Source organism: Oncorhynchus kisutch, linkage group LG15, assembly GCF_002021735.2.
Source record: "Oncorhynchus kisutch isolate 150728-3 linkage group LG15, Okis_V2, whole genome shotgun sequence".
Lineage (NCBI taxonomy): Eukaryota > Metazoa > Chordata > Actinopteri > Salmoniformes > Salmonidae > Oncorhynchus > Oncorhynchus kisutch.
Window position 1 is genome coordinate 26,907,603 of NC_034188.2, and position 19,421 is coordinate 26,927,023.

The 19,421-nt window shown below is 43.7% G+C and overlaps 2 protein-coding genes across 5 annotated transcripts in view; one reads left to right on the forward strand and one right to left on the reverse strand.

The window, feature by feature from the left end:
- LOC109905088 (serine/threonine-protein phosphatase 2A 55 kDa regulatory subunit B gamma isoform-like) overlaps nucleotides 1-2,435 on the forward strand; it is a 40,080-nt gene extending 37,645 nt beyond the window's left edge. For all 4 annotated transcript variants that reach the window (XM_031789955.1, XM_031789956.1, XM_031789954.1 and 1 more), the window contains one exon: nucleotides 139-2,435. In XM_031789955.1, the coding sequence (XP_031645815.1) occupies nucleotides 139-433 (295 nt within the window). In that variant the 3' untranslated portion in view covers nucleotides 434-2,435. The remainder of the gene's footprint in view (nucleotides 1-138) is intronic.
- A 4,070-nt stretch (nucleotides 2,436-6,505) lies between these two features.
- LOC109905089 (wolframin-like) lies at nucleotides 6,506-19,161 on the reverse strand. Its single transcript, XM_020502259.2, has 10 exons — nucleotides 19,059-19,161; nucleotides 17,228-17,608; nucleotides 15,154-15,230; nucleotides 14,790-14,934; nucleotides 14,238-14,411; nucleotides 11,142-11,222; nucleotides 10,900-11,054; nucleotides 10,517-10,753; nucleotides 8,687-9,562; nucleotides 6,506-7,586 (listed from the first exon to the last, which is right to left on the reverse strand). Exons 2-10 carry the CDS (start codon nucleotides 17,604-17,606, stop codon nucleotides 6,801-6,803), a joined length of 2,910 nt encoding a protein of 969 aa, XP_020357848.1. The 5' UTR covers nucleotides 17,607-17,608; nucleotides 19,059-19,161; the 3' UTR covers nucleotides 6,506-6,800.
- Nucleotides 19,162-19,421: the final 260 nt, after the last annotated feature.

The window sequence follows — 19,421 nt, forward strand, 5'->3', positions numbered from 1 at the left end:
CTCTGGGAATGAATGTCTGTGCTCATGGCGTTATTCAGCACAAGGGCAGAATAGGACATTCTCAAGGACCTAGGCACATTGACTTCCTTTGTCTCCTCTCAACTCTTCTCTCTCTCTCCCTCCATCCTCCTCTCCCAGTGTGATCATGACTGGGGCCTACAACAATTTCTTCCGGATGTTTGACCGGAACACCAACCGTGACGTGACCCTGGAGGCGTCCAGGGAGAGCAGTAAGCCCCGGGCCGTGCTCAAGCCTCGGCGCGTCTGCCAGGGCGGGAAACGACGCAAGGATGACATCAGCGTGGACAGCCTGGACTTCACCAAGAAGATCCTGCACACGGCCTGGCACCCCACGGAGAACATCATCGCCATCGCTGCCACCAACAACCTGTACATCTTCCAGGACAAACTCAACCAGGAGATGCATGGCTGAGAGAGAGAGCAGGAGGCTGGAGACGTACACACACACACACACTGATGCAAACATTCATTCAGACAGTAAGGCAAGCAAGAACATATGCACACATACACACACACACACACTCTCTCTCTCTCTCTCTCTCTCTAGATGACAGGGAGATGCTGTAAAGACACACACTCTCTCTCTCTCTCTCTAGATGACAGGGAGATGCTGTAAAGACACACACTCCACAGTTCTCAGTGGATGGACCGGTCCACCCTAGGACCAGACAGGGGGAGCTGGATAACCCAATAAGAATGATGCTGGATTATGGTTTATGGAATTCTAAATCATGGATGTGTTCACTGTTGACCTCTGGATTGTGGCTGATCTGATGGTGTTTGTTTTGCTATTGGTCATTTTTGCATTCTGAGGGGTTTGACCTCTTGACAGGAGGAGCTTTCACATGTGTCTGCCTTTTTCTGATCATCTGCCCTTCTTCCCCTTCCTCCTCACTCTGTTTCTGTACATGTCTGTGCTCAGTCCTCTCCTACATTCTGGACTGATTCTTGACGTTGGTGTAAAAAACCCTTTGTGGTTCCTGGTGGTAACTAGTGGAAGTGTTTGCGGAATGTTTGAAGTCTAATTAGTTTTTTTGTTAAATCATGTTACATGTTACATGATTTGAATTATCATTAATGATGATGATGATGGTGATGGTAAAAGTGATGACAATGACAGTTAAAATGGTACATGAGACATTAGTAAGTAGGACGTTGGGTTCCACAAGGCTGCCTGTCACACCTAGGTGACATTTAATCCTGATGTTTCAGTTGATTGTGAAGACTGCTGGGGAACTTGGCTGTGTTGTGCTACTTTGCAATGAAACACAAGGAATGAAGCAAAAATCAAGTCCAACAATCAAGCAAAAAATATGCTGCATGATGGATTTTTTTTTTGTTTATATAAATTTACTGGCTGCCTTTCTAACCATAAACAGGCTGTAAAAAGGCTTCTGGAGCTCTGCCTCTACACAGCACTAGTTACCATAGACAACAACAAAGAGCTATCCTTTTGTTTGTGTTTACCGGACACAAAAAGCATGTTTACCAGTGTTCAGTTTTACGGTGTACATTTGAAATGAAGCCCAAATAATACATAGTTTTACATGAAGATACTGAACCAGAGGTATGGGGAATGTTTTATCAACGTTGTAAACTAAACTGTTAAAGGAATGTTTTATCAACGTTGTAATCTAAACCTTTAAAGGAATGTTTTATCAACGTTGTAATCTAAACTGTTAAAGGAATGTTTTATCAGGGTTGTAATCTAAACCTTTAAAGGACTGTTTTATCAGGGTTGTAATCTAAACCTTTAAAAGAATGTTTAATTAACGTTGTAATCTAAACCTTTAAAGGAACGTTTTATCAGGGTTGTAATCTAAACCTTTAAAGATATGATTTATCAGGGTTGTAATCTAAACCTTTAAAAGAATGTTTAATCAACGTTGTAATCTAAACCTTTAAAGGACTGTTTTATCAGGGTTGTAATCTAAACCTTTAAAGATATGATTTATCAGGGTTGTAATCTAAACCTTTAAAAGAATGTTTAATCAACGTTGTAATCTAAACCTTTAAAGGAACGTTTTATCAGGGTTGCAATCTAAACCTTTAAAGGGCCTGAATGGTATCTGCTGTATATTCAACTCTTTTTGACATTTCTAGGTTTGTTGTTTCGGATCAAGAACCAAGAGTGCAGAGCCGATCATCTCTGATGATGGTGTTCATGGCAACAAGAGAGAGATTATTAAACTCTTCCCTCTAGCCTTTGAACAAATTCAGATTTTTTTGGAGAAGTTATTGTTAACTTCTGTATTTTTTAAACATCTGTCACTTGTGTTTGATTTCATGTCCTGCTGCCCTGCCATTGATTCACATATGTTGTGTTCATGTATTTTCAACGGGAAAAAAAATCTCATGAACAATTACGAATATGTTAATGTTATTTTTTTTTCTGAATAAAGATTTCAACAATATTGCATCCTATGGGTTAGGGTTAGGCTGTGGTGTCTTTCAGCAGCAGCACCACTTCCAGCAGCATACCACCCTGCATACCACTGCTGGCTTGCTTTTGAAGCTAAGCAGGGTTGGTCCTGGTCAGTTCCTGGGTGGGCCAGTAGGAGGCACTCTTTCCTCTGGTCTAAAAAAAAAATCTAAATTCCCCAGGGCAGTGATTGGGGACACTACCCTGTGTAGGGTGCCGTCTTTCGGATTGGATGTTTAAACGGGTGTCCTGACTCTCTGAGGTCATTAAAGATCCCATGGCACTTATCGTAGGGGTGTTAACCCCGGTGTCCTGGCTAAATTCCCAATCTGGCCCTCAAACCATAACAGTCACCAAAATAATCCCCAGTTTACAATTGGCTCATTCATCCCCCTCCTCTCCCCTGTAACTATTCCCCAGGTCATTTGCTGCAAATGAGAACGTGTTCTCAGTCAATTTACCTGGTAAAACAACAGATAAATAAATAAATAAAAATTTAACTTCTGTAGCTGTTAAATAATCAATTCCAATATGATCACTATTCAATCAGTTAACATTGATGTATAGTGAGTGCTATTAATTTATTCATTGCTGTTTGTGTACTTTATAGGTGTGTAGCTGCAACATTAGTCTTCATATGGATCAATATACACTGCTCACAAAAATAAAGGGAACACTTAAACAACACAATGTAACTCCAAGTCAATCACACTTCTATGAAATCAAACTGTCCACTTAGGAAGCAAAACTGATTGACAATACATTTCACATGCTGTTGTGCAAATGGAATAGACAATAGGTGGAAATTATAGGCAATTAGCAAGACAACCCCAATAAAGGAGTGGTTCTGCAGGTGGTGACCACAGACCACTTCTCAGTTCCTATGCTTCCTGGCTGATGTTCTGGTCACTTTTCGAATGTTGGCGGTGCTTTCACTCTAGTGGTAGCATGAGACGGAGTCTACAACCCACACAAGTGGCTCAGGTAGTGCAGCTCATCCAGGTGGCAAGAAGGTGGCAAGAAGGTTTGCTGTGTCTGTCAGCGTAGTGTCCAGAGCATGGAGGCGCTACCAGGAGACAGGCCAGTACATCAGGAGACGTGGAGGAGGCCGTAGGAGGGCAACAACCCAGCAGCAGGACCGCTACCTCCACCTTTGTGCAAGGAGGAGCAGGAGGAGCACTGCCAGAGCCCTGCAAAATGACCTCCAGCAGGCCACAAATGTGCATGTGTCTGCTCAAACGGTCAGAAACAGACTCCATGAGGGTGGTATGAGGGCCCGACGTCCACAGGTGGGGGTTGTGCTTACAGCCCAACACCGTGCAGGACGTTTGGCATTTGCCAGAGAACACCAAGATTGGCAAATTCGCCACTGGCGCCCTGTGCACTTCACAGATGAAAGCAGGTTCACACTGAGCACGTGACAGACGTGACAGAGTCTGGAGACGCCGTGGAGAACGTTCTGCTGCCTGCAACATCCTCCAGCATGACCGCTTTGGTGGTGGGTCAGTCATGGTGTGGGGTGGCATTTCTTTGGGGGGCCGCACAGCCCTCCATGTGCTCGCCAGAGGTAGCCTGACTGCCATTAGGTACCGAGATGAGATCCTCAGACCCCTTGTGAGACCATATGCTGGTGCGGTTGGCCCTGGGTTCCTCCTAATGCAAGACAATGCTAGACCTCATGTGGCTGGAGTGTGTCAGCAGTTCCTGCAAGAGGAAGGCATTGATGCTATGGACTGGCCCGCCCGTTCCCCAGACCTGGATCCAATTGAGCACATCTGGGACATCATGTCTCGCTCCATCCACCAATGCCACGTTGCACCACAGACTGTCCAGGACTTGGCGGATGCTTTAGTCCAGGTCTGGGAGGAGATCCCTCAGGAGACCATCCACCACCTCATCAGGAGCATGCCCAGGCGTTGTAGGGAGGTCATACAGGCACATGGAGGCCACACACACTACTGAGCCTCATTTTGACTTGTTTTAAGGACATTACATCAAAGTTGGATCAGCCTGTTGTGTGGTTTTCCACTTTAATTTTGAGTGTCACTCCAAATCCAGAACTCCATGGGTTGATACATTTGATTTCCATTGATCATTTTTGTATGATTTTGTTGTCAGCACATTCAACTATGTAAAGAAAAAAGTATTTAATAAGAATATTTAATTCATTCAGATCTAGGATGTGTTATTTTAGTGTTCGCTTTATTTTTTTGAGCAGTGTATTTGAACTAGATCACTGAAACAGTCCCGAGGTGGATGAGTCTCTGTGTTGTAGTCTTGACCACCACCTAGTGGTAATACACTGTCATTACAACAATGAAGCCAAATCCGAACTTTGTATGTGTGATTGCAATAACCCTTCAGGAAGGAGAGGTTTACATTTCCATGATTGGTTTATTGGTCACGGTAGAGTAGAGGGTTACAATAGTGACATCACATCCTGTGACAGTGACCTCATCATTAGAGGCCTGCTGCAAACTGGAACTGTGGGATCAGATCAGAACAGAACGGGGCAAAAATCTATTTGGACACAAGTGCACTTTGTTACAGGTCAACTATCGGAGGTTGAATATGTCATTCTCTGTAAAGAGAAACGCTGACACAATTTCAGTAGCCTATACGCTGCTAGGTTAATGTGGCATCAGAACTATTTACCAATGTGATTTGAATAGACAGGGCACTTAATATTCACAACAAGAAGTGTATCAACATGACAATGATTAAAGCTCAATATTTAAGGAGACAACTGGAACAGTTTAAGTCCATTTGTTTCTCCATCATGATCTTATAATGAAAAACTATTCAAGAACTGTACAATACGTTACAAGTATCTAAAATGAAACTGAATTAAGGCCTCAAACTGTTAAAAAAGGCAGTTCATTTTGAAAACACAATTCATACGTAAAACACAAACACTACTGAGTATATTAAATGTAGTTAAAAAGTCCAACTTTTACTTCATATGTAGACTAAGTCAAACAACAGACAAAAAAATGTACAGTAAGGCCTAGATTCAATCAGATCGTTAACCAGCGGATGTTTTGGAGGTGTCAGAGGTGGAACTGCGTTGGAGCTGTCAAATCAGTGAGCGGCTGCTCTTGATCATTGTCACGAAGCCACACCCGTTCCACCCGTCACACCCGTCACACCCGTCCCACCCGTCACACCCTTCCCACCCGTCACACCCTTCCCACCCGCCACACCCTTCACACCCGTCCCACCCGTCACACCAGTCACACCCTTCCCACCCGTCCCACTCACGTTAGAAGTTCAGAATGAGAACGTGAAGGCCATATAGAAATAATTACGCTCAAATTGAAAAATCAATCAACTAAATAATGAGGATTTCATTTCATTACATCTCATATTCCAGTGTTCCAACTTGTAAAACAAAGCTGCATGGGATTTCTCTTAATGCGACTCCATACAGCCAATGGCAATGTCTGCTAGGTATAATACCAGGAGCCGCTTGTGGATTTGACAGCTCTAACACAGTTATGCGGGTGTCGGCTAGTGCGAATATGATAGAATTTAGCCCTTAGTGTCATGGATACAAACAGCAGGCCTATATGGATGAATGGCATGCAGAATTAGACATTTGGACTGCATGTCAAGAGCAAGTCAATAAGCTTATTGGCCACAATGTTGATCGGCATTGTCCCACACACTTTCTCAAACGTTGACAGACCGAAAACACTGGCTATGAATGAGGAGGTTGAGGTGGTGTGTGTATTTGTGTGGAAGTGATTGTGTTTGAGGTGTATGAAAGTGTAAAGTTAGTGTAAATTGTCTCCCTCCTTTGTAATCCAGTGGTTCGTTATGTTATGTGATATTATCCTATCCCACCATGACTCAGCAGCTATGAAAACACACACACACTACAAACACACACCCATAGTTTAGCCATAAGCACAATTCAACTATGATTCTAAGCTGGTTTTACTAGTCTACAGTAGGGGCTCATAGAGCACGCACACACACACACACACACACACACACACACACACACACACACACACACACACACACACACACACACACACACACACACACACACACACACACACACACACACACACACACACACACACACACACACACACACACCACTAGAAGCAGTTGAACCGCGGTACTGGAACTCCAGCATAGTCTTACTGACAAACCTTTATGTGATTGTGTGTATATTCCCAGTGTACACTCCACATAGTGTACACTCAGACACTCCTGATAGTGGTCGACATGATGCATTACTTACAATCCATACTGAAATGAGTTCTCTCAGTGTACACTTACACACTGCGCATAGTGTACACTTATACACTCCACATAGTGTACAGTCCTCTGCATTTATCCACCACTAGCCTTGGTCTAATCCTCCTCTGCCCTGTGTGGTCTGTGTCTCAGTGTCCTGCTTCAGCCGTGCGGTGAGGAATGGGTTGAAGAAGAAGTCAAAGGCAAACTGCAGTGCCTCCTGGGCCGTGTGCCTCCAGTCGTGTTCTATCTTATACTGCCTGCCGCTGGGCACTCGGGCGTCCGCACACATCAGACAGTGGATGGCCTTCAGCTCAAACACAGGCCACTTGGAGCCCAAGCGTCCTTCTAGAACCGTACTGAACTCTACCAAGCTGCCAGCGCTCAGGTGCAGCAGCACTGGGCCAAACTCACTACTGGCCTTCAGGACGATGTCCTTGGTGGCGTCTTCGTCCTCTATGATGGTCCCGTTCTTACTCTTCCTCTCCAGGGGCATGCCCAAGGTCACCTCGAACTTGTGGCGGTCGAAGTGCTTCACGTGGCACTCGTGTTTGGCCAGCTTTTTCAGTTTGCATAAGGGGTCTTCTGGAAGAGGTGTGGGAAGGGCCTGGTGAGGGGCAGTGGGGTCGGTGGTGTTTTCACAGAGGGGATAGGCCTCACCATAGAGACATCTCATCCAGTTCCCTACGGACACAGGAAGTAGGCCGATGATGGACTGGGCTCCGTTCTCGATGTCGGTAATGCGGGCGTATTTGAAGCGTCCTGTCCAGGTGACCCGGTGGCCCTCCAGGTGAGAACACAGGATCTGGGTTTGGGCCATGTTGTATTCCTTCCAGGCCTTGGGCCCACACAGGTTACTGTACTCCGGCCACGTGAGGGTGGAGTTATACACCTGTTCAACACACATTCACATTTGGTTCAACTTTATTTTGAGATTGTTAATGTATTCCATTTAATGCTTTTCATACACTTACTGTATTCTTAATGTTGTTACATTTGAGCACTGTAAATAGTACTCTGTTGTAAATAGCACTCTGTTGTAAATAGTACTCTGCTGTAAATAGTACTCTGTTGTAAATAGCACTCTGTTGTAAATAGTACTCTGTTGTAAATAGTACTCTGTTGTAAATAGTACTCTGTTGTAAATAGCACTCTGATGTAAATAGTACTCTGTTGTAAAAAGCACTCTGTTGTAAATAGTACTCTGTTGTAAATAGTACTCTGTTGTAAATAGTACTCTGTTGTAAATAGCACTCTGTTGTAAATAGCACTCTGCTGTAAATAGTACTCTGTTGTAAATAGTACTCTGTTGTAAATAGCACTCTGCTGTAAATAGTACTCTGTTGTAAATAGCACTCTGATGTAAATAGTACTCTGTTGTAAATAGCACTCTGTTGTAAATAGTACTCTGTTGTAAATAGTACTCTGTTGTAAATAGTACTCTGTTGTAAATAGCACTCTGTTGTAAATAGTACTCTGTTGTAAATAGTACTCTGTTGTAAATAGCACTCTGTTGTAAATAGCACTCTGTTGTAAATAGTACTCTGTTGTAAATAGTACTCTGTTGTAAATAGCACTCTGTTGTAAATAGCACTCTGATGTAAATAGCACTCTGCTGTAAATAGCACTCTGCTGTGAATAATACTCTGCTGTGAATAATACTCTGCTGTAAATAGCACTCTGCTGTAAATAGCACTCTGCTGTAAATAATACTCTGCTGTAAATAGCACTCTGCTGTAAATAGCACTCTGCTGTAAATAATACTCTGCTGTAAATAATACTATCACTCTGCTGTAAATAGTACTCTGCTGTAAATAGCACTCTGCTGTAAATAGCACTCTGCTGTAAATAATACTCTGCTGCCAGCAATTAGATCTGCTTCTGTCATTCTGTTGTTCTTTACTATGTAAATATGCTAGAACCTGTATTTTGTTTTAATTAGCGCTTTGGGCATAATGTAGCATAATGTAGTAAACTACTTCTTGTGATTACCTTCATGCCTTCTGAGCGGTAGACATACATCCAGCAGAACATCATCAAAGCACTTAGCCACACCAGGATGAGCTTCACCACGCTGCTTCGTGACAGGAACCGTGCCACCACCAGCGGGTTCAGGCTGAACCGCATCCACATCCGCAACACAAACGGGACCGTGCAAACAGTCAGAGTCACCAGCATCTTGGTGATCTCCAGAGCCATGAACCACTGGAGGACCTTGAAGAGCAACATGGCCGCCAAGCCTAAGGTGAGGACAGGCAGTGCGAACAGGAAGAGGAGGTAGCCCGCACAGGTCCGAATCAGACCGATGGTGGAGGAGGAGTGGAGCAGGGCCAGGCAGAGCTCACACCAGACGAAGCAGACCATGTAGGGTACGAGGCAGAGGTAGGTGCCCCTGAAGCCCCTCCGCTGGGCCATGCGGAACAGCAGGTAGATCAGGTGCCCGTAGAGAAGACACGGCACGCCCACGTTCAGCGCCACCATCTCCCCTAGCGGCACCGTCACAAACGTTGTGCCTAACACCCGCAGGAACCAGACACTATCAGGTAATAGTTGTGTAAGGGCACAGACCCCCGATAAGACCTCTGTGAGCAGGGCGCGGCGGGCGAAGAGCTCAGCGGAGGCTTGGAGGCTGAGGAAGGAGGTGACGGTGAAGAACAGGGCCACGGTGGCCAGCTCGGAGCAGGGGATCCAGGTCTTGTCAGCCACGGGGAAGGAGAAGACCACGAAGACCACTGACAGCAGGAAGTAGAGGTAGGGCTCCAGGTGGGTCCAGCCGAAGTTAGTCTCAGCTTGCTCTAGGTCCAGGCCGGGCTCAAAACGTAACAGCAGTTCTGTAAGGGCCCGGAAGTTCTCCCACGCCTTGGAGTTCTGGAAGAACAACACCAACAGCTCTTTACACACTGAACACTCAATATACAATGGTTGTTAGAGCCTCTCCTGCCCATGATATATGAGACAACATACACATGGCCATGTTCATATAAAGTGGCATCGTTTACATCGTTACCTAGCAACCCACTACCACTACTACTTTTAAAACTACCTGTAAGTCATCATTGAGTTCTGGAAGAACAACACCAACGGCTCTTTACAGATCAAGAACAACACCAACGGCTCTTTACAGAACAAGAACAAGAACAACACCAACAGCTCTCTACAGAACAAGAACAACACCAACAGCTCTTTACAGAACAAGAACAACACCAACAGCTCTTTACAGAACAAGAACAACACTGACAGCTCTTTACAGATCAAGAACAACACCGACAGCTCTTTACAGAATAAGAACAACACCAACAGCTCTTTACAGATCAAGAACAACACCGACAGCTCTTTACAGATCAAGAACAACACCGGTAGCTCTTTACAGAACAAGAACAACACCAACAGCTCTTTACAGAACAAGAACAACACCGGTAGCTCTTTACAGATCAAGAACAACACCAACAGCTCTTTACAGAACAAGAACAACACCAACAGCTCTTTACAGAACAAGAACAACACCAACAGCTCTTTACAGAACAAGAACAACACCAACAGCTCTTTACAGAACAAGAACAACACCAACAGCTCTTTACAGAACAAGAACAACACCAACAGCTCTTTACACACTGAACACACACATCCTATAGCTGTCATGGAATAACTTTTTACATACTGTCATGGGATAACAGTTACATACTATAACCATTTTCATTCTGTTTTCCAAGAAAACACCAAAGGTCAAGTACTCCCTAAATGAGAGTACTTGCTAGTTTGTTACAGGTTATCCTCTTTCAGTTCCTCTGCTCTAAGGCCAGAGCCGTGTGAAGGGTATCCCACCTGGAAGACGCGCAGTGTGCAGATGACCATGGAGAACAAGGACAGGTAGAAGATGAGCAGGGGGATGAGAAAGATGAAGAAGTCGATGGTGAGGTTGCTGATGATGAAGAAGAAGATGAGAGCGTTGATGTGGTGCGTGGGGATGAGGGCACTGAGCCACTGCATGCCTGCCCGGGACGCCCAGTTAATCAGGTGCTCCTTGATCTCCAACAGGGCATGTAGGGGGAACTTCAACACCTAGGGGAGAGAAAGGGAAATGGAGAGGGAGTGACAGAGAGCGAGACCGAGAGACAGAGAGGGTAAATAGATGAGCAAGATAATTATATCTGTGTGTGAAGATGTTATGAACACATGCATTCCCAGAGAAATAAAAATGTTCAGACCTTCTTGTGAAGGGGCAAGTCGTCTGGGTTCTTCACAGCTTCATCATCGTCATCGTCACCGCCGTCCCCAGCCATAGTGGTAGAGGGGGGGATGCCCTGAGCGTACTTCTTAGTGGTCTCTACAAAGTCATCCAGACCCACGTCATAGCAACTGGCTGCAGAGACACACACAGAGAGGTAGTCCTTACTCACTATTACATTACCTTTCCATTTGATTCTATAGCACATAAACACACACCAACCTTTGCTGGTGACGAGGCTCTCCAGAACTCTCCTCTGTTTCTGCATGGAGCTGGATATGGGGCCCTGGGTGGCAGCGTCATCTTGGGATGGAGGAATTACAGAGAAACACAAAGTTTTTACTAATGTGCACCATTTGGTAACATGATGCCTCGCCGTCTTAGACTCCCAAATAGCAACATCCACAAAGGGGCAATAGCAGAGGTTCTCTTGTTGTCTTCTCATTTGAGTTGAAAGTAAAGAAAAATCCCGTTTTGGTTGTCTCCCCTTGCTAGTTAGCTGGCTAACATAGCCAATAAGCTAGCTAGCCTTTTAGATTCCCACATCTCCATGTGAAATAATCAGATTTATAATGAAATAATATGCTCTGGTAAATATAATATTATTGTACTTGCCAGTGTAACCTACAACATTATCCCAGTTTGATATGCTGCATGAATGTATTCGCTGTCATATCAGCTAAAAATAGAATGTAAACAAAAAGCACATGGCTACAGCTGTTTTTACAGTAACAAAAATTGCCTAGAATCACGTAGAATTACTTTTTGGGGGGGATTCTAATAACGATACAATGTTGTTTGGTTTATTGTTTGAACCGACGCTGAGATTATAGTTGGTTATCAAAGCAAAATATAGTTCTTATTAGATGCAGCAGTCTAATGCCAAGCTCAACCAAAACAGAACAATTTTGAAGTTGAAGTGATTGAGTGTATATTTGTGTCCATATACAGTACCAGTCAAAAGTCTGGACACGCCTACTCATTCCAGGGTTTTTCTTTAGTAGTCACCTGGAATGCATTTCAATTAACAGGTGTGTCTTGTTAAAAGTTCATTTGTGGAATGTCTTTCCTTCTTAATGTGTTTGAGCCAATCAGTTGTGTTGTGACAAGGTAGGGGTGGTATACAGAAGATAGCCCTATTTGGTAAAAGACCAAGTTCATATTATGGCAAGAACAGCTCCAATAAGCAAAGAGAAACAGTCCATCATTACATGAAGGTCAGTCAATCCGGAAAATTTCAAGAACTTTGAAAGTTTCTTCAAGTGCAGTCGCAAAAACCATCAAGCCCTATGATGAAACTGGCTCTCATGAGGACCGCCACAGGAAAGGAGGACCCAAGCTGTGTTTGGAATACGGATACTATCATATTGTATACTACATACTTAATGAGTATATACTACATACTATTAGTTCATTTTAGAATACTGTAAACAAACGGTATCCTTTCAGTTGAGCGTACTAGCTCGTCACCTGTCTACTGGAAGTTGATGCTGTTGCTATGCAACCTCTTGCTAGCTAGTTAGCATAACAAATGACATTTTACGACTTCGGATGTGTTCTTAAATTAAATTTGGAAGCCAGAGTGCGCTCGTAAATTCAGAGCGCTGTCAGATTGTCCGTTTGTAAATTCAGAGCACACACACGCTTGGGCCGAGGAGTTGGGTTGATTTGAGCATTCTGACCTAACAACGGCAGTCAAGCACCCAAGCTAACGTTGGCTAGCTTGCTAGCTACTTACAGACATGAATGAGACCACTCTGACCATTTTACTCGCCCTAGCAGAGATGGTGAGGCAGTTGTCATGTTATCTAGAGTGTTGGTGACTAACTGTGCTGCTGGCAACAATTTAATTAATTTTTCCCCAGACGTTTACTGACATCGGCCACATTCAATGGGTGTTGAACGCTCGTAAATGCACTTTTCTGCGCTCTGGTACACTCAGAGGAGTGCTCTGAAATCTGAGTAGATTGCCGGAGCGAATTTACGGAACCACCCGAATGTCCATTGGGAACGCACAATGACTTTTCCATTCAGCTAAGCTAAGATTGACGGGAATAATCAAGTCAACAAACGTTGGGTAGTTAGTTAGCCTATAGTTAATATACTGGCAAGTTTGATGTGTAAGTAGCCAACTAACGTTAGGTAGCTAGCTAACATACCGGTACATACTGCTGTAATGATATGCTATGTGGTTCGTAAGGACAGTGTAGCTTTCAAATTGTCAGCCAACATAATTGGCTCTTTTCGCATACTAACTATATGCATACTATGACCAATAAGCATACTATATTCCTAATTCACATCACAAATACTACAGTTAGTGCTGTTAGTATGAGTATTCGAACACAACTCCAGAGTTACCTCTGCTGCAGAGGATAAGTTCATTAGAGTTACCAGCCTCAGAAATTGCAGCCCAAATAAATGCTTCACAGAGTTCAAGTAACAGACATCTCAACATCAACTGTTCAGAGGAGACTGTGTGAATCAGGCCTTCATGGTCGAATTACTGTAAAGAAACCACTACTAAAGGACACCAATGAGAAGAAGAGAATTGCTTGGACCAAGAAACGAGCAATGGTGTAAATCTGTCCTTTGGTCGGATGAATCCAAATTTGAGATTTTTTGTTCCAACCGCCGTGTCTTTGTGAGAACGGATGATCACCGCATGTGTGGTTCGTACCGTGAAGCATGGAGGAGGAGGTGGGGGGATGCTTTGCTGGTGACAATGTCTGTGATATATTTAGAATTCAAGGCACATTTAACCAGCATAGCTACCACAGAATTCTCCAGCGATACGCCATCCCATCTGGTTTGGGCTTAGTGGGACTATCAATTGTTTTTCAACAGGACAATGACCCAAAACACACCTCCAGGCTGTGTAAGGGCTTTTAGACCAAGAAGGAGAGTGATCGTGCTGCATCAGATGACCTGGCCTCCGCAATCACCCGACCTCAACCCAATTAAGATGGTTTGGGATGAGTTGGACCGCAGAGTGAAGGAAAAGCAGCCAACAAGTACTCAGCATATGTGTAAACACCTTCAAGATTGTTGGAAAAGCATTCCAGGTGAAGCTGGTTGAGAAAATGCCAAGATTGTACAAAGCTGTCATCAAGGCAAAGAGTGGCTACTTCGAAGAATCTAAAACATAAAACAGTTTTTTGGGGCATTAATTCCATGTGGATTATTTCATAGTTTTGATGTCTTCACTATTTATCTACAATGTAGAAAATAGTAAAAATAAAGAAAAACCTTTGACTGAATAGGTGTGTCCAAACTTTTGACTGGTACTTTATGTCATGTCAGTGTTCAGTACAGTACCTGGCTCAGTGTTGACGTGTTCCACGTTCTCGAGCATCTCAGACACTGCCACCCTTCTCTTCTTCTCTGGGTTGAGCTTCCAGTACATGACCAGAGCAGCCTTCCTCACTCCTCTCTCAAATCTGGTCTCCGTACACAGCTTCTTCACCTCCTCAAAGTTCTCTGACGTGATGCCTAATGGTAACCACAAACTCAACCTTAATGCCTCAAAATAAACGCTATGCACTGAAACAATTAGTTCAACATTCTCAATGACAGTTGACTCTTGATAGGTTCTTATCGTTTAAGTGCATACTCCATTTAATTGCACACTGTACTTTTTCAGATGCAATTCAAAAATATTATCTTGAATTGCTCTAGTTCGCCATACTGTTCCAGGGTGAAGTTTCCCCTAGGTACAGATCTAGGATCAGCTTCCCCTCCCCCAAACTGTAACCTTAACCATTAGTAGGGGGAAATGCTGAACTGATCTAAGATCAGAGCCTAGGGGTAACTACACCCTACACCTAACCATGCTTCCTGTTAGTGGTTTAGGCCGTGCCCCCTCATCACCTTTCCTGGTTGCTAGGCAGCGCTGTAGCATCTTGACTGCGTCCTTGCGGCCCTGTTTGGTGGCCTGCACCAGCCAGCTCACTGCTGTACAGTTGTTCACCTCCTCATCTCTCTCCTCAGCTAGGGCCAAGTAGTACCGGCCCATCTACACACAGACACAATATATAGCACCAACAATATGTGCACATTCAATGAAACTTGCCAGATGTGGGATGATGCAAACAATTCTAATCACACTAAATTAATCTGCAGTTCTGCCCACAATGACATTGGGTCCTTATGAAGACCCATTGTAGTTCATATGTTAGGACTATTCATGTTTGCTCTGGTGGTCTCTCTGAGGTGGACTATGGGTAATACTCACCCTACCCTGGGCTTTGGCATCTCCAGACTTGGCCCTCTCCTCCAGCTCCTCCACACTCAGCTCCTCCTCTGGCTCCTCTACACAGAGACACAACACCCATCTATTCATCATGATGGTTATTGGCACAAGGTTATTACATGGTGACTGGCAGCATTGATACATACAGTAACAGATGTTGCATAGCATTTTAGGAACCAACAGATGCATACAGTCTGACTCACACAAACAGTAGCAGTCTTGAGCTGTAGTGTTATTCATTCTTCATAGACAGATGCTAACTGCTCACAACAACTGTTACTGAACAGAGTCCACTTGAGTAGCGCCCCCCCCCCCCCCAGCCCCCCCAACAGACAGTCTCTCTAACCGTTACTGACTCCTGTCCTTCTTCCTATCTCCAATACCGTTTGTGTATTTGTGAAGGAAACATCCATCCTTTTCAACATCAAATTCATCATCTCCAGCAACATCATCATCTGTTTTGGAGTCAAAGAGACAGCAGAAGATAAATGTTTCAGATGACATCATCTGTAATCACTGATGACATCATCTGATGTGCATGATTGTGATTTTAAAGAACTATGAGTAGGCAAAGGATGGTCAAATGTGTTTTAGAGTCCTTGTTATACTATGTAGGCTAAGTGAGGTCTTGCTGTACTGTAGAAAGCTTCTAGAGGTGGTAAATCTGTGTTGTGTCACTAAGGAGCAGAGGGAACCGTCCGCATGTGCTGTGCTTCTACATCCATCCATCCCATCCATGCCATCGATTCCTGGCAGCATTGTGGACCTAGCCCAGCCCTACGCCTCAACCCTAAAATAACAGTTGAATAATAACAGCTACTCCTCACCCCCTGGCACTGACACAACACCAACACGTTTATCAGAAATATGTGGTATGGTTATTATTGTTGTCTGAGCTTTGGTGTGTTGTAATGTGTTGTGTTGTAATGTGTTGTGTTGTAATGTGCTGTGTTGTAATGTGTTGTGTTGTAATGTGCTGTGTTGTAATGTGTTGTGTTGTAATGTGCTGTGTTGTAATTTGTGTTGTGTTGTAATTTGTGTTGTGTTGTAATTTGTGTTGTAATGTGTTGTTTTGTAATTTGTGTTGTGTTGTAATGCGTTGTGTTGTGTTGTAATGTCTTGTGTTGTAATGCGTTGTGTTGTAATGTGTTGTGTTGTAATGTGTTGTAAAGTGATGTGTTGTGCTGTTGTCACGCTTGCTCCAGCTCTTCCCGCCTGGCACTCGAGGGCGCCAGGCTCCCCTGCATTACGCACTCCTGCCACCATCATTACGCACACGCCTTTTCCCGTCATACACATCAGCGTATTATTGGACTCACCTGGACTCAATCACCTGTTTATTACCTCCCCTATATTTGTCAGTTCCCCATCTCTGTTCCCTGCTGCTGCATTGATTGTCGAATGTCGCGTTGTTTTGCCCGTGTGCTGACGCTGTGCCTGTCTTGTTTCATGTCTGTTCTTCATTAAATGTTGACCCTCCGTACCTGCTTCTCATCTCCGTCGTCGGTCCTTACAGTTGCAGTGTAATGTGTTGTGTTGTAATTTGTTGTGTTGTAATGTGTTGTAATAAGTTGTGTTGTAATAAGTTGTGTTGTAATGTGTTGTAATAAGTTGTGTTGTAATGTGTTGTGTTGTGTTGTAATTTGTGTTGTAATAAGTTGTGTTGTAATGTGTTGTAATAAGTTGTGTTGTAATATGTTATGTTGTGTTGTAATGTGTTGTGTTGTGTTGTAATGTGTTGTGTTGTAATGTGTTGTGTTGTAATGTGTTGTAATAAGTTGTGTTGTAATGTGTTGTGTTGTAATAAGTTGTGTTGTAATGTGTTGTAATACGTTGTGTTGTAATGTGTTTTAATAAGTTGTGTTGTAATGTGTTGTGTTGTGTTGTGTTGTAATTTGTGTTGTAATAGGTTGTGTTGTAATGTGTTGTGTTGTGTTGTAATGTGTTGTGTTGTGTTGTAATTTGTGTTGTAATAAGTTGTGTTGTAATGTGTTGTAATAAGTTGTGTTGTAATGTGTTGTGTTGTGTGTGTGTGTGTCTCTTTGGCTGTACTCACCTGGCTGAGCTACTGAAGCCTGTCGTAGAGGGGTAGTAGGGGGGCTGACCGGGGTATCTCTAGCAGCACCAGCCCCCCTCCTCTCCTCAGCTGACCGGCTGGCAGCATTGAGCTGGGATCGTCCTGCCTGGGAGACAGGCCTGATGGGCTGCCGCAGGGGGGAGGCAGGAGGGGTGGAGAGGGAGGGCGAGGAAGGAGAGAGAGGGGGACCAGGATGAGAAGAGGAGGAAGTTGAGACCGGAGAGGTCGGGACGGATGAGGTGGATATAGGCAGGGTCAAGGTGGGTCTAGTGCCTTGGGTAGATTTAGGGGTAGCTGAGGGAGGGGAGGTGGGGCCAGGTTTCAAGGTGGTTGGGGTGCTGGGGGGTGATGGTTCCATGTCTGTAAGACAGAAGAGGATATAAAATAGTTTAAACTCGGCCTGGTGTAAATAACGTTTAACTTTTATAGATGGAGCTTTTCAGAATCATTCAAAAATCTTGTCAGTAATCAATCAAGGAAGGGACAACGATGCACGAGGGGCGTGCCATCTGGAAGTGTGGGTCTGTTGACACAGCTGCAGCAGAGCGGCCAGGGGAGAGGAGAGAGAGAGTGGCCGCATTGTCAATGTGAGGAGGACACCTGGTGCAGTGACACAACAGCTGCATGACACACTCCGCTCTTCTGCTCCAATCATTTAACTCTCACTGTCTAAGGGAGCCCATAGCTTCCCTTCAGGGCAGAGTGCTAAGATATGTCTCTCAATCCCAAAACATAGCTATGTGTCAGTTTCACTGCCTTACTTGTCCCGCAAATTGCCATATGGTCCAAGTTCAGCTATCCCAGCCAAACTCTAACCAATAAATTGCCTAAACACCATTCCTACTTCAGACAGCATGAAGATGCTAGCACAATAACAGGAGGTGACAAGCTGGTTGGCATGCAAGAGCTTGAGTGACCATGACGTGCTTTGCTGCAGTGCTGGGGATCTCCCCCAAGCCAATGAGTCCACCAGCAGGAAAGTCATTCAATAACATAGCTAATAAGCAAATGACACAGGTGAATCAATGTCTTAGAATGCATTATTAAAAGTTGGTGACCAGTTTAAAATCTAGTGGAAAACACAATAATATATTATACAAATATGCATTTAGAAAATGTGTTTATCTATAGCGCCTTATGCAGACACTCGTTTTAAAATCTATTATTCTGTCAACGACAAAGGAACCATAAATATGACCACGAGCTGGCAGTTCTGACTATGGTACAACCAGTGGTGGAAAAATAACCCAATGAGTAAAATAAAAAATACCTTATTAGAAAATGACTCAAGTAAAAGTGAAAGTCACTTAAGTAAAAGTCTAAAAGTATTTGGTTTTAAATATACTTAAGTGTCAAAAGTAAAAGTATAAATGATTTCACATTCCTTATATTAAGCAAACCAGACGGCACAATTGTTTTACATGTACTTTTTTTTTACAGATAGCCAGCGGCACACCAACACTCGGACTAGATTTACAAACAAAGCATTTGTGTTAGTGAGTCAGTCAGATCAGAGGCAGTAGATGACCAGGGATGTTCTCTTGATAAGTGAGTGAATTGGACGATTTTCCTGTACTGCTAAGCATTCCAAATGTAACGAGTACATTTGGGTGCCAGGGAAAATATATGTAAAAAATTACATGATTTTATTTAGGAATGTAGGGGGAGTAAACGTAAATATTTTCAACCATTGTAATATTAATGTAAAGTACAGATACCCCCAGAAACTACTTAAGTAGTACTTAAATGTTTTATTTACACCACTGAGTACAGCATGTCCAAAACAAAAATGTCAGCGTTATCCTCTCACCTTTGCAGTCAAAGACTCAATCGGTATTTCGTCTAGTCGATAAGACTCTGTTAGAAATGTCCAGTTTAAGTTGTTCAGGGCCTCGTCATCTCACTCCACAAGCGCATCTGTGATCAAACTCTACTTATATGGATGAGGGGGAACTCCTTCAGCACTACAGACATAATAAACGCCCACTTTCTGCTCCGCCTATGATTGGACGTTGTCATTGACTCATTCGGTGTCTCTTAATTTCATTGGCTAACAGATACAAGAAGTGAAACCATTTCCCGAGCTTTCTCTTTCAGCCATCATCAGTAGATAATCGAAATGCCTGTGGTTCAGAGAATACAGTAATTGGCTGATGACATTTGTACATATTTT

Coding starts and splice junctions, on each gene's coding strand:
- LOC109905089 (XM_020502259.2), bottom strand. CDS start 17,606: ATGGAACCATCACCCCCCAGCACCCCAACCACCTTGAAACCTGGCCCC. Junction 11,223..14,237: donor ACACGTCAACACTGAGCCAG/GTACTGTACTGA, acceptor CTCCATCCCAAG/ATGACGCTGCCACCCAGGGC. Junction 10,754..10,899: donor ACTTGCCCCTTCACAAGAAG/GTCTGAACATTT, acceptor TCTCTCCCCTAG/GTGTTGAAGTTCCCCCTACA.